Genomic DNA, 13,822 nt, shown 5'->3' on the forward strand with positions numbered 1-13,822 from the left:
GTGTCCCCAACTAGTCATTGCTCTGTGATTTAGCCATCCTTACCCAAACTGTGCCATATCTACCTAATATTTTAAGAATAAATTTTAAATAAGTTACTTTCAATAAATGTAATTTAAAAGTTTTATATCACTACTATAAATAGAAAAACCTGTTTGTTATTTTTCCATAAATAAAAAGGTAACCATAAGCAAGCAAAACAGTGTTATTAAACTTGAGCTGGATATTCTTGTCTGATGAAGACTCTGAACTTGAGCCCTCATTCCCTTCACTTAAGGGAAACTAACACATCCTAGAAAGGCATTAAAGATCTAGCACAAAACAGAGACTTTCTCCCCAAGGGGCACAGGAGGCTTGCAAGGAGGTTGGAAAAGTCACACTGTCCCATGTATTCCCATGTGATTTCATGCAGGTCCCAGCCTCTTCCCTGCCAGGCTCCCGGAAGCTGTGGGAGAGTTCTGTAAGCCTTCTACCCTCGGAGGGTCTTCCGTCCACACTCTGGTCCCATAGTCTCTACCTCCGGGGCCAAAGCAGAATGATAGGATTGGACTGGCTGATGGCTGTCAACCTTTTTAAAAAGTCATACATCTGTGTTGAAGCCCAGAATATAAAATAGGGGGATCCACACTGGCTCGGTGGTTGAGTGTCGACCATGAAGCAAGAGGCCACTGTTTGGATTCCTGGTCAGAGCACATGCTCGGGTTGTGAGCTCAGTCTCCAGTAGGGGCATGCAAGAGGCAGCTGATAGATGATGTTTCTCACTCATTGATTTTCTAGTTCTCTATCCTTCTTCCTTCCTCTCTCTCTAAAAATCAATAAAAACATATTTAAAAAATAATGTATCTAAGACATAATAAATTAATAAACCAGGGGGATCCAGAACTACTTTGTGTGAAGATGGGGATGGGGCTGGAGGTGTACCTATGTCCAGATGGGGTAACACCAGCTCTGATGACTCTCAGCAGCCAGCCCAGGCTACAGGGCCTCAGCAGGTCTGAGCCTCCACTCAGATGTGTACCTCCTTCCTCACCCCTTTTCTCTCTCCCCTCCTCACCCCTGCAGGTGAAGATCTTTGAGGAGGACTTCCAGAGAGAGCGCAGTGATCGGGAGCGCATGAATGAGGAAAAGGAAGAGCTGAAGAAGCAGGTAGAGAAACTGCAGGCCCAGGTCACCCTGTCAAACGCCCAGGTGAGAAGAGCTGGCCCGAGGAAGGGGCCGTGGGTCTGCCCTCATGGGGACGGGGACATGGATTGCAGGTCCCTGTGAGCCTGGATGTCAGGACACTCACTGCTTCTCCTTCCAGCACTGCTATAAGCTCCTGTGAATTTCCGGGAGACATGCCACCCCACCCCTAACCTCTGGCTCTGACTTTCCACAGTCAGTTTTGATGCCTTTAAAAAAACAAATTCGGGGATTGGCCCATTGTCCCGAAGAATGCACCTGAAAAATGTTAATATGGAAGCAGAAACAGTGAGCATACCGGAAGCCTGCTGACTGGTGGTCAGACCTCCCACAGTGAGCAGGCCTTACCTGTAGCCACCGGCCTGAGCTGTGCTCTGCCCCACAGGGCCCTTCCCCAGGGCTGGGCCAGGCAGGACAGCCCAGGCTGCATTAGCCCATCAACCCTGGGGCTGCTTAAGCCTGGGTCCAAGCTTGGCCAGGAAGCCCCTGAGCCAACAGTCTTCTCTCCCTCCTTTCTTCTCTCAGCTAAAAGCATTCAAAGATGAAGAGAAGGCGAAAGAAGCCCTCAAACAGCAGAAGAGGAAAGCAAAGGTGAGGGGGCTCAAGGAGGAAGCAGCATTTACTGCACTGACCTTCCTCAGAGAGCTACAGTCTGCTGGGAGAGGCAGTGTTTGCTCAGGGGCCCAGCTAACGAATGAGTAATGCAGTAGAGCTCTTAGAACAGTACTTGGGACGGAGTAAGTACTCAGGTCACATTAGCTGTCATCGTTGTTGCTATTCCATGCTATGTGCCAGCCTTCAGGGAACTAACATTCTAGAAGATGAGAGAGGAGATGGTGTTACTGGGGATGGCCCTGCAGCCTGTCACGGGCCAGAGCCAGACACCAGCCTTTCTTGCAGGCCTCGGCAGAGCGCTACCACGCGGAGCCCCACCCGGAGCACCTCTGCGGGGCCTACCCCTACGCCTATCCGCCCATGCCAGCCATGATGCCACATCACGGCTATGAGGATTGGTCCCAGATCCGCTACCCCCGGCCCCCCATGGCTATGGAGCACCCACCCCCACACCCCAACTCCCGCCTCTACCATATGGTAAGTCTGTGTCCCTCCTTCACCCCAGGACCCACACAGGGCCACCCCAGACACTTTCCAGAGGGCAAAGTCAAGTGGGGGCGTCAGAAACTCCATTCTTGACTCCTTCCTAACCGCGCTGTGCTGTGCGGGCGGATGTCCAGGGCCTGGCTCTAGCCTGCTATCCCAGGGGCAGGACTCCAGCCCAGAGCCACTGATGTAGGACAGAAAAGGCAGAGAAAGAGGGCTGGGTAGCAAGAAGGACTCCCTCCAATCAGCCAGGCCAGGGTATCAGAGTGTGGGTTTGGTTTTGTCTTCTGACTTCCACATGTGGTCAGGCACCACAGATCCTCACCATGCATTCTCCCCTCCCCTTTTTCTCCTTCTCTTTTTTCAGTTTTCTTCTCTCTCTCCTCCCCTCTCTCTCTCTCTCTCTCTCTCTCTCTCTCTCTCTCTCTCTCTGCTTTCTTCTCTTTTCCTTGCTTATCATTGTTACTCCAAAGAGCTGCCGTCACCTTCCCATCCTCTCCAGTCCCTCTGCCACAGCCCCCTCAGGCATCCCCACTCTCACCTGGACAGCAGCCTCCTATCTGGCCTCTCTCTCAGCTTCTCTCCCTATGACCATTCTCTCTCCCTGTGACCATTCTTTACTTAAGTATAACGTGGGGCTTAAGAGGTTGACTCTGGGCTTATAGAGATCTGGATTCTAATAAAAGTTACTTAACCCCACTGAGCCTCAGTTTCCTTATCTGTAAAATGGGGGTGGCAGCCTGGATTGTTGTAAGAATTCCAGTCGACTCTCCATATCCACTGATTGAAAATATCCGGAAAAAAACATTACATTGTTGCTGACATGTACCATGTAGTTAGGCCAACAATGGTTAATTGTACCGAACAAGACCTTTTTAAAAATCATTCCCTAAACAATACAGTATAACAACTATTTACCTGACATTCGTGTTATATTATGTACTGTAAGTAATCCAGAGATGATTTAAAGTATATGAGAGGATGCATGTAGGTTACATACGAATACGACAACGTTTCATACAAGTGACTTGAGTATCCTTGGATTTTGGTACCCCTTTGGTGGGGGGTGATCCTGGAACCAATCCCCTGAGGTACTGAGGGAGAACTGTACACTTGATTACTGTGTATTTAGTATTGTTAGTGCTGCTATTGTAATTTTCACGTGTGGTTGTTGGTTACTAAGCACCAGTTTTGTTGCAGCCAGAATACACCTGGCGGCCGCCCTATGGAGGGATGCGCAATCAGACCTCCCAAGTGATGGACTCGCCTGCAGCTAGGCCTGCAGAGCCAGGTAAGCGTGATCCCCTCATACTGAGGGCTTGGGAAGGGTCTCAGCTGTGCAGAAACAGGGGGCTCTGATGGGAGATAGTGAGCCCCTTCACGGAGGTGTGTGAGCTGAGGCTGTAGGCAGCTTGGAGGGAGTGAGGCTGGAGGAGCTAGTGGTTGGGAGGAGGGACTGGGCTGCTCAGTCATTTTCTCATGTTCTCCAGAGGCAGCCAAATGGCCAGGGCTGCCCCTTCTTCCGGAACTGCCCCACTTCTGGGATCGAGGGAGACTGACTTGGCTCCAACACTTCCTAGACCCAGGACTTTGGGCAGGTTTCTAAGACCTCTGTGGGTCCCAGCTCCCTCCCCCATAAAGAGATAGTCGTCTGCCTGCTTCATAGGGTTGAACTGCACGTACTGAAAGATGAATGTATCTGAGTGCTTGGCCCAGGGCCTGGCACTCGGCAACACTCAATAACTCGAGCTGTTACTTTCACTGTTACTGTATTGGCTTCCACAGGACTTTGAAACCTCCTGTACCACCTCATCTTTAAGTCCTCAACATTTCTGTTTGTTTAGACTCTGCAAAAAATGACCGCAAGGGGCCTCAGTGAGACCAGATTTCTTCACTTGGCTCCACCTTCATCCTGCACAGCCAGCTGACCTCAGATTTCTGAAAAACTAGAGGCCACGTGCTCCGTGTGGCCAGAGTCTGAGCCAGACAGGAAGCTGAGAGGGGCCACCCGCCCGTGCCCTGGCCCCAACCTGAACTGTTTGCAGATTGGGGAGGCTCTACCCAGAAGGCTTCTGTCTGCGCCCTTCCTTTGGCGCCACTGGAAAAAACTCACTGTCCTGCCACGGCGTGGAGGGAGGACCTGCCATTCTTGTGGAATCCGCCGGGGACGTCAGTCCCAAGAGCGGGGTGCGGCTGGGACCCCTTTCTTTCAGAACTCGCCCAGAAGTGGTTCCAGCCGCTCTGGGGACCATGTTCCATTCATGTGTGTGTTTAATTTTGCTTCAAGCTCTGTAGTAGCAGGACCTAGACCACGCCCACCCCTCCCCCTCTGTGAGGAGTTGTGGGAAGACGTTTGCCTCTGGGAGCCGAAGAGAACGAGGGATGTTCTGCTGCGGGGCCCTCCACCTCCGCCCAAGCAGCCTTGCTCGCACCATTGCAGCCGGGATGAAGGCCATGCCAGCTACATAGGCCGAGGGGCCCAAGCCCGAAGCCCCCAGGCCTTCGGCCCCGCCGCTGGAGGCCTGCGGTGCTGGAGGCCCGGACTGGGATGGCTGTTCGTCCCCAGGCAGCTCTTTGCACGAATCTTGGACATAAATCCAAGTGGAAGTAACTGGTGTTTTTATGTCACGGCTAATGTTCCATCCCCGTCAGTCAGAATGCTGCTTCCCTGGTCCCTGTCCTCTGGGCCCCACCCCCCAGTCTCCCAGGAGCATCACTGTTACTCTTGGCTGATGACCTGGGGTCCTGCTCAGAGCCTCCGTGAGAGCGGGGCATCCAGGAGCAGTGGAGGAGCCTGGGCTGGGAATCAGGTGACCTGGTCTACATTCCAGGAAACCTTGGGCAAGGCCTGGGTCTTCTCGGAGCCTCCTTTTCCTCTTCTGTCTATTGGAACACTTCACCTCAGCCTTTGGAGAATTATGGGAGGGAATGATCATAAACCCCAAATGCTGAGTGAGAGAAGCAGAGTGGGCCTAGGTAGAAACCAAAAAAGCAAGGGCCCGAAGCACTCCATGTCTTTTCTCTTTCTCATACCCTCCCGCTCCCCACCTCCCCTGTCCACTGGAGCGGCCCCATGGAGGAAGCACCACAGTAGGCTCAGCTGCTGCAGAAAGGCTTTTACTGGGCAGATGGGGGTGAGTCTTTGCCAACGGGCCAGGGTGAGGGGTGAGAGCACATCCTCCGAAGTAGCAGGGGTGGCATCCCTGCCTGGGGGTCTCAGCCTGAATGCACTAAAGGCTGGCCCTTCAGACAGGCTCAGGGGAGGTCCGCCCACTACGGCTTCGGGCCCCTCCTTCATAGAGACGCCACTCCTGACACGGGGAATGTGGCCCTTACTCTCACGTGTGCCTTGGCTGCTCAGGGGGCACGGTGGGGTGGGGTGAGGGGCTTGGGAGGGCCCTTCAGGAAGGAGAGAGACCGTACGGAGGAGAGGAGGGAGGATGGACAGTGTGGCCCACCCAGAAGTTCTGGGCACTGCCGTGGTGGTACTTGGAGGCGGGGGGGAGATGCTGGCCCCAAAGCTGAGGTCCAGGAGGAGCAGGATAATTGCGTCTAGAGCTGGTTTCTTCTTTGGGCTCGGCTCAAAGTGAACTGTTATCACTGGGGCAGAGAACTGGAGAGAAAGGGTGTTATTCTCTAGCATTCTCCACACACACAGCCGTGGGCACCTACTGGATATTCATTCACATTCCTGGATATTCGTTCAGGTAGACACATGTGGCTGCACACTCATGTGCATTCACACATGACCTCACACACGTGGGCATGTGGGCAAACACCCACGTGCACAGCAGTACAGACACACTATGCGCACTGGGGCCTTGTAGAGTAGGAAGGGTCTGGTAGGAGGGAGTGGTGTGGCTGGAGGTACGGATTCCTTCCTGAAGAGAGTCCCTCCCCAGCCCCCGTGGTGGACGTGGAGTGGGGCAGGCCTGTTACTTCCCCCTGACCCCCAGGGCTGCCTTCTGCCTCATGTAGGCCATGATGTCCATCTTGACGTTGCTGACCGTGGTCCGGTGGTACCAGCGCATGATGGGTTTACCGTCTGGCCCCACCAGGAACTTCTCAAAGTTCCAGCGGATGTCATGGACCTTCATGGGTTCCCAGAAAAGGCGGCTAGGCGAGCCCAGGAGCTCCGTGGTGGGAGGGCAGGAGTTCTGGAACAGGGATGAAGAATGTTAACCCTGCTCGGGGCCCTTCCCACCTCCTAGGGGCTGGGGGTGCGAGAATGGCCTGCCGCTGAAGAAGAAGCACCAGTTTGGGGGACCATGGTTGACTCTAGTGGTTTGTGAGACCCTTAACTTGTCCCTTCTGGGGCCCTGCCTGGGCCTTATTGTAAAATGGGCTGATGAGATCTAGGGTGTGCAAAGCCCTCTAGTGGAACGAGAGTTGGATGCCCAGAAATTCCCCCAGAGCAGGGCAGGGCAGGGCAGGACAGGGCAGCACGGCCTGTCTCTGTAGGGGCTGGAGCTCAGCAGCCCCGCCCAGAGCCAGCATTGCTGGGCAGAGCCGCTCCGCAGAGGTGGCTGCTCACTCACCTTCAGGAACGTGTAGACCTTCTGTTCTTTCTCCCCGTTCACATCTCCTTTCTCAAAGAGTTGGAAATTGGGGACGAAGCCCCCGCCCGGCCGTACGTGCCTATGAGAAATATTCTTAGCTGAGTCCCAAGGAGATGGATGGGCACAAGGCTCAGAAATGAGAGGAGGGGGCAGAACAGGGCAGGGGGTGCTGGGAACCTGGGTTTTATTCCCCAGTGGGCAGTGGGAGCCTATGAGTATTGACTGGGCAAAGGCATAATGTGGGTCTGCAGTCTCTCTTTCCATTCCAGTATCTCCTCAGTAACCCCTGCCAGTAGCTCCTGCCTTCCACATGTACCCTCCCACCCGCCATGCACTCACAACCAGTCCTCCCTGTCCCTGTTCCTCCCCTGTCCCATCTTCCCCTCATTCCATTAAGTGGGGTTCCTGGAGAGGGAAAGGAGCTCTTCCGGGCTGATAAATGTCCATCATGAGTGGGAGCCAGTGCAAGAGACGGCCGGCGCCTGGGCTGGGGCGCAGCAGGCCGTGCTGGAGGAACTTTGTGGACGCTGCGTGAGCACTCACTTGAGGATGGGTAGGATCTCCGAGTTGACTCCTGGCTCCTGTTTTCCAAATTGGTTGCAGGGGAAGCCCAGAATAACCAGACCAAAGGGTTCCAGCTCCTCCTGTAGTGCATTCAGTTCTGGGCCAGGGAGAGAGAGCAGAGGCCAGGTAGCCTGGTGAGGCGCCCTGCCTCATCGCACCACCACCTGCTTGCCCATGGTACAGCTGAAATCACGGAGGCCTGGCAGTGGGGCTTGCCAAGGATCGCTCGGCGAATGTGTCAATGCTGGGCATCAAGTCCCATCCTCCTGACTCAGCTGGGTGGGTTGCTGGTTTTGGGGGGAAGCATGTAACACCCTTTCTCAAATCAGTACTCAGTCACTGGCCCACTGCCAACTTCTTTCGGGATTGAGTCTCCTGGAACAAGACCACCATCCCTGAGGGAAGGCAGCAGACTTCCCTGGGGTGAGGTGAGGCCCTCACACCCCTCCTATACTCTGGGAAGCAGGGATCCAAGGGAGGCCCTGGCCCAGCTCCCTCTGCCCCTGGCCTGTACGATGCCATGCCCGAACTACTCCTGCAAAATGCACGGTTCTATTCCGAGGCCTGACAGAAGCATTCTAAACAGAGCATCCCTGCCCACTTTGAAGCCCAGTCGCCATCACTGCAGGAATTTCCCATAATTGCCAGGCAGGACATTCAGACTGCCCTGCTTCCTCCCAGCCCCTCCCAGCCAGCTGTGCTCACCCCAGAGCATCTTCCTGCCGGCGCTGTCAGTCCTGTACCTGCAGGGTTGCCCAGCTAAAGGAACACTAGAGTTCCCAGAATGTGGGTGAAACGCCTCGAGCCACTGCCTGCCTTCCAGATAGGGGCCAGGAGAAGTACTAAGGGCCATGGGACTGAGGCAGATGGGAAATTCTCAGCAAGACCACGCTATCATTCCTCTGACCAGGGAAAGGATACCTCAGGCACCAACACAATCTCCTCCATCCCTCTGCTTTTAGGGTGGCTGTGCTCAGGGAAGAAGGATTGCAGGGAGTCTTCTAGAACATGTCCAAGGCAAGCAGATCTCAGATTTAGATAGTCATCTTCACAAGACCATGGCACAGAGAACTGGGATGCACGGTTTGGAATCTCATGATCACTGTCCCCCTCTCCCTGCTGGCAGAAATGGCCCGAAGAAAGCAGAGGGCTCTTACCAACGTACTGGCTGGTCAGGCCTCAGAAGCTGGCCACGTTGACGAACAGGACGTATTTGCCGGCATACTGCTTGAAGGGGATGTACTCCTCCCCGTTGAGGGTGAGGGCTCCATACTCGTAGATGGTGCCGCTCACACCAGCATGGCAGTCCGTCTGCAACGAGACCAGCGCCAGGGCGTGGTTAGAGCTGGAAGGAAACTTGGGAATCCCCACTTTCAAGACCATGAAAGACCCCAAGACCACTCCAGGCTTTGGAACTAGACTAGCACCGAGGCCTCCCAATTCCTTGCACAAGGAAATGATTGTGGAAGCACTTAGTAGGCTGGTGAGTGCCATGGAAACCGGGAGGAAGCTTACTGTCGTCATTACTGCACAGCACAGGTGGTTTGGTAAAGATTTACCAGCCCTGAGGGACACCATGCTGATACCGGCGGTCTCGTTACTGGGTGGGCTGGTGGAGACTGGGTGGGCGGCTGGTGCAAGAATCCAGGCAAGTAATGATGAGGCTGAACTAAACCATTGTAAAGGCAGAACTGAGCAGGAAGGAGGAAGGGGCAGGCTGGAGAGAAGTGATTCAGAGGTACCAGACCTGGGGGATTGGACAGCTGAGAATGTGGTTGTAGAATAGGGACCCAGGAGGAGGATGAAGGGTAAAGAGCAGTGCCTCCTGTATATCAGATGTCCCTAGGAGTGAGCCGTTGTGACAACAAACCTTGTGCCTTCCTCTCTGCCCAAACTCTGTCAACCTCCAGGACAAGTAGGAACAGGGTGCAATGGTCTACAAGTCGGGGGACCCGGATTCCATGTCTAGCTCTGCCACTAACTCACTGTGTGGTCCTGGACTGGCCCTTTCTCTTCTCTGGACCTCAGCTTCCTGGTTTATAAAATGAGAATCTTGAACTGGATCAGCTGCTCTCAACCACGATGATGGACAGCATGCTGTCAGTGGAATGCTGCTAACAAGCACAAGATTGCATTTGCTCCACCGCCCCTCCCTCAGCTCTGCCCCAGATTACAAAAATCTGGGTCTGTTCTTGGAAGGAAGTCATGGCATCCGTAACACAACCACCAGGTGCGCTGGTGGTGATGGGAAAGAAGAGAGCTTACCACTATTATGTCAGGTCATCTCTGTGGTGCTCTCTGGCCCTGACTGCCAAGGAGAAATGGAAAGACAAGCAAAGTAGCGTTATAGACGCGGGCAGACAGACACAGGTGAATGGAGTTAGAGAAGCAAGTCCACACCCTCCCTTCCCATCAGTCCTGGGAGACTTGCTGTTGAGGTGAGGAACCTGGGCCCAAGAGGGTGAAGGGAGCCCTCTGGGCTGCCAGGACATGGCTCCCGGAGGGTGAAGGAAAGCCACCCCTGTCTTGAAGAGGCCACACATCTGCTGAGCAGGTGAGGCTGGGTCCCGCCATTCCCTGGCAGCCGCAAGCTCTCTTGGCTTCAGTGCAAATTCCCTGCTTTACATGAGTCTCATAGTAAACATTAAACCTACACAGAAAACATCTCTCTGGGGCAGTCACTATGCCCATGACTGATTAGGTGCTGACGGCAGGCCTTAGACCTAAGCTCAGTATTTCTCCAGCCGCTGGGCCTTCATGGCCCCATCTGGGTCAGTTCCACCTCAAAATACAAACAACTGAGGACACAGCAAACACACCCCAGGGTGCATGAGGTCTAGCACAGTGGTTGGCATACCGCGGCTCGAGAGCCACATGCGGCTCTTTGGCCCCTTGAGTGTGGCTCTTCCACGAAATGCCATGGCCTGGGCGAGGCTATTTTGAAGAAGTGGCGTTAGAAGAAGTTTAAGTTTAAAAAATGTGGCTCTCAAAAGAAATTTCAATCGTTGTCCTGTTGATATTTGGCTCTGTTGACTAATGGGTTTGCCGACCACTGGTTTAGCAGCCAGGAGGCAAGATCTCCCAGCATGCCTCTCCACCTTCTCCACTCTGCCCTGATCCGAAGCCAAACTCTGGGGCATGGAGAGAACAAAAGCCAAAAGATTGTCCAAATAATGCAAGCCTGTAAACAACAGGAGGATCCACTTCTGGGCAGTTTCTGGGAGGGGGTGGGGCGAGGGGAATCTCTCCTCAGGTTTCAGTCTTTTCGGGCTCACTCCCTGAGCCTCCCCAAATGGCTGTGAGAATCCGATGGCAGGTCAAAAAGTTGTGAAAGCCTCTCTTGGAAAGAAACCCCCACATCCAGGGCTAGTGATGATTCTGCCTGCAGCCAGGGCAGAGGGCCCCGCTGTTCCCACATTATGGTGAAGCGTCCTTTGATGTTCCCCAGCCACTGTGAAGGGGATGACTGGCAGGAGGAAGGACCAGTGACAGAGCTTCCTCGCTTTCTGCTGGGGCCAGTGAGGCCAGCGCTCAGGGTTCAGACCAGTGCAGCTCGGAGTGGCCAGGGTCGGGGAAGCCATGGCTTGCACTCACCACTGGGCACTACAACCCAGTTCTTACATAAGCCTCCTTACCCCCTCTGAGCCTATGGAATCCCAGAGCCCTCACCTTCCACAGGGGAGGCCAGAGAAGACGGAGGGAGGGGCAGCGAGGATGCCTCAGTCTTCCCAGCTGGACAAGACAGGAGAGTTCTGTGGCTTGAGAGGGGGAGGTGCATAGGGCCTCAGCTGGCAGCACTGGCATCTTTCTCCTCTCCCATCTTACCACTCCCATCCATGGGATGCTGTGAAGGGAGAACTGGACTGAAGGCAGGAGACCTGAGCTCTGGGCCTGACCGTGCCTCTGAGTCTGTAACTACTGCTCTCCCTGCTCCTTATTGTGAGATAGGGTCAGATTCAGGGCTGTTATAAGGGCCCTTCAGCTCCATCCGCCTGTGGTTCCATGATTCTCTCTGCCTGATTTAGTCACCTAGAAACCAGCGGTTACTAGGATCCTGTGCACGTCAGCAGCTGTTTCTCTCTACAGCTTCTGCACAGTCCTTCTGCAGAGCAAGGACAGGAGTCTGGGCAGCCCTGAGCTGGATTGGAGAGGGGACACAGCAAGGAAAGGAGGATTATTTTTGTTCTCTAGCCCCTCCCTTTGAGTGGGAGGAGAAAACCTCTCTGGGGCAGTCACCTTTGGTCCAGCCCATTCTCCACATGCCCCCTTGCCTGACCTCTTGGCCCTGGGGTGAGGGAAATGTAAACGTTTGAGCCCTGGAACCAGGATGATGACATCGCAACTATCTGCTGACCAGGGAAGAAAGATGGCCATGCTCAAACTGTTATTAGTCAGCAAATCCTAGCTGGAAGCAGCTGATAGGATCAGACCTACCCTAAGACTTTTCTTGGCCATACCCATCCTGTTCTCTCAAGTCCATTCCTCCCCAGAGTTCTACAGAGAACAGACAGCTATGATGAAGGAACCCTGTGCTTGGAATGGGCAGGAAACCCTCCAGAAAATAGCGTGTGGATTCTGCAGCTTCTCCAAGCATCATCCCTTCTGAAATCATCAGCTTCACTTTGCCATTGCTATCCCAACCACCCACCCCACCCTCACCTCCTGCAGATGGAGGAGCAGGTCCTAAGAAGTAGGGACCTAGTCAGGGACCTGGGAGTTGTGCCCTGCCAGGCCAGAGCTGCTTCTGTCACAGATCTCTGCCTCTTCTACCAATGCCCCGAATCCACGTGCCTCTCTACCTGCGTTTATTCTTGGACTAGAGGAGCCCCCAAGGCAATTCTTAAAATCTGCGGACCGCCCAGCTGCAATTCTCCCCGCTTCCTCCTGGCCTGTCGGTCTCCCTGGGAACCTCCACGGCCAACCAGTTGCCAAGTCTCTAGGCCTTTTCTGTGAGCGCACCCCCTTCAGGCCTGTCTGGAGGGGAGCAGCTAGGGGCCAGAGGTGGCATGGATGAAGCAAGGCCATGGAGAGAACTCGGGAACTTGGGGAGAGGGACTTCCCTCCCCTATTCCCTGCACACTAGGCGCACTCAGGCTTTCAACAGATAGAACTGCGAGGAGAGGAGACGGAGGGGTCTGGGTGTGGGGGTCCCGGCGTAGGAGAGGGAAGCACCCGGAGTTAGAGGGACTCTCCCCTAGGTGACGCCCTTCTGGAGGGGAGCCCGGGGAGACGGGTGCCTCGCCGCCGCCACCGCGAGATGGACACCTGGGGGCTATGCGCCACCCCGGAGGCTCACTCACTCACCTTCGAATTCTCCTGCCCCCGGCTGGGCACGAGGCCGGCCAGGAGCAGGGAGAAGAGGCAGGATGCCCGGAGCAGCCGGGCCATGGCGCGCGCAGGCGGATTGTGCGTCTGGGACTGGCCGGAGACGCCGATCCCGGGCCACCTCCCGTCTGAGGTGGCCAGTGCGCTCAGCCACCTTTCAAGCCCTCCGCGGTGACCAATCCGAGGCCGGCCCCGGGTCCTTGCAGCCAATCGCGGGGCGGCTGGCAGTTCAGGGGCGGGCACGACTGCCTCACGTCTCCCCCCTTCCCCAAGGCTCGGGGCGACAGTGACGTAAGCAAGTCTGGGCCGAGAGGTGGGAGCCAGGTCCCTGTGACCCTGAGAGGCGCCCCTCCCCCCATCTCCCCACCCTAACTTCTTTTGGCTCTAATGTGCTGGAGGAGGCAGGCACCGTGGCCACCAGCATAGCCAGGGAAAGGGCTGTGGAGAGCCCGGAAGAACTGATGGAAGGCTCAGTGTGGGGAAGGCTCAATCCTAGTCTTGAGCATTTCTTACTCCTAGGCTTTAAAATGCCCCGTGGCCTTCCTTCTTTCCTCCCTGTCCATTCGGTTTTTGAGGACTGAAAGTGTCAACAAGATCTGGAGTTAGACTGCAGGGAACATTTATTCTGTGTAGGTTTAATGTTCAGAATCAAACTGTGGTTGTCCTGGGTGGAACACTGGGATACCTCAGCTGCTTTGAGAGCAGGAAGTTCATTTGTTTCCTGTGTAGTCTTGAACAACTCGGTTTTTCCATCTGTGTAATGGGATTGGTTGATAATCTCTATCTAAGGCCCCTTACTTGCTTCTAAAGTAAGTGACAGATCAGGAGTCCCTCCAGAGTAGGGACCATAATCAATACCTGGCACAGGGCCTAGAACACAACAGGTGCTTAATATTTGTTGCATTACTCAATCAATGAATTCATTCCTCTGCTTAGAGATACTGATGCTCAGGTCAGGCCGCTCTATGGATTCTGTCCATGGATAAGGGAGTGCATTGAGATCAGTGCTTTGCAAATCTGTCTGCCTACCTGAGAAGCTTATAATACAGATCCCCAGGCCCCACTTCACTGCATTAGAATCGCAGGGGCAGAA

The 13,822-nt window shown here is 54.6% G+C and overlaps 2 protein-coding genes across 12 annotated transcripts in view; one reads left to right on the forward strand and one right to left on the reverse strand.

Annotated features, from left to right (window-relative positions):
- TNIP1 (TNFAIP3 interacting protein 1) overlaps window positions 1-4,892 on the forward strand; it is a 48,226-nt gene extending 43,334 nt beyond the window's left edge. For 8 of the 11 annotated variants that reach the window (XM_084884048.1, XM_084884051.1, XM_084884049.1 and 5 more), the window contains 5 exons: window positions 1,061-1,186; window positions 1,706-1,771; window positions 2,081-2,272; window positions 3,482-3,572; window positions 4,126-4,892. In XM_084884048.1, coding sequence (XP_084740174.1) covers window positions 1,061-1,186; window positions 1,706-1,771; window positions 2,081-2,272; window positions 3,482-3,572; window positions 4,126-4,160 — 510 coding nt within the window. In that variant the 3' untranslated portion in view covers window positions 4,161-4,892. Of the gene's footprint in view, window positions 1-1,060; window positions 1,187-1,705; window positions 1,772-2,080; window positions 2,273-3,481; window positions 3,573-4,066 lie in introns of all 11 variants that reach the window. The other 3 variants (XM_084884052.1, XM_084884054.1, XM_084884053.1) reach the window with 3 other exon arrangements.
- Window positions 4,893-5,382: 490 nt separating this feature from the next.
- On the reverse strand, window positions 5,383-13,074 carry GPX3 (glutathione peroxidase 3). Its single transcript, XM_084884081.1, has 5 exons — window positions 12,709-13,074; window positions 8,562-8,715; window positions 7,384-7,501; window positions 6,820-6,919; window positions 5,383-6,438 (listed from the first exon to the last, which is right to left on the reverse strand). The coding sequence occupies exons 1-5, from the start codon at window positions 12,790-12,792 to the stop codon at window positions 6,217-6,219; spliced, it is 678 nt and encodes a 225-aa protein (XP_084740207.1). The 5' UTR covers window positions 12,793-13,074; the 3' UTR covers window positions 5,383-6,216.
- Between the last annotated feature and the right edge of the window lie 748 nt (window positions 13,075-13,822).

Source organism: Pipistrellus hanaki (assembly GCF_964339955.1).
Source record: "Pipistrellus hanaki genome assembly, chromosome: 5".
Taxonomy (NCBI): Eukaryota; Metazoa; Chordata; class Mammalia; order Chiroptera; family Vespertilionidae; genus Pipistrellus; species Pipistrellus hanaki.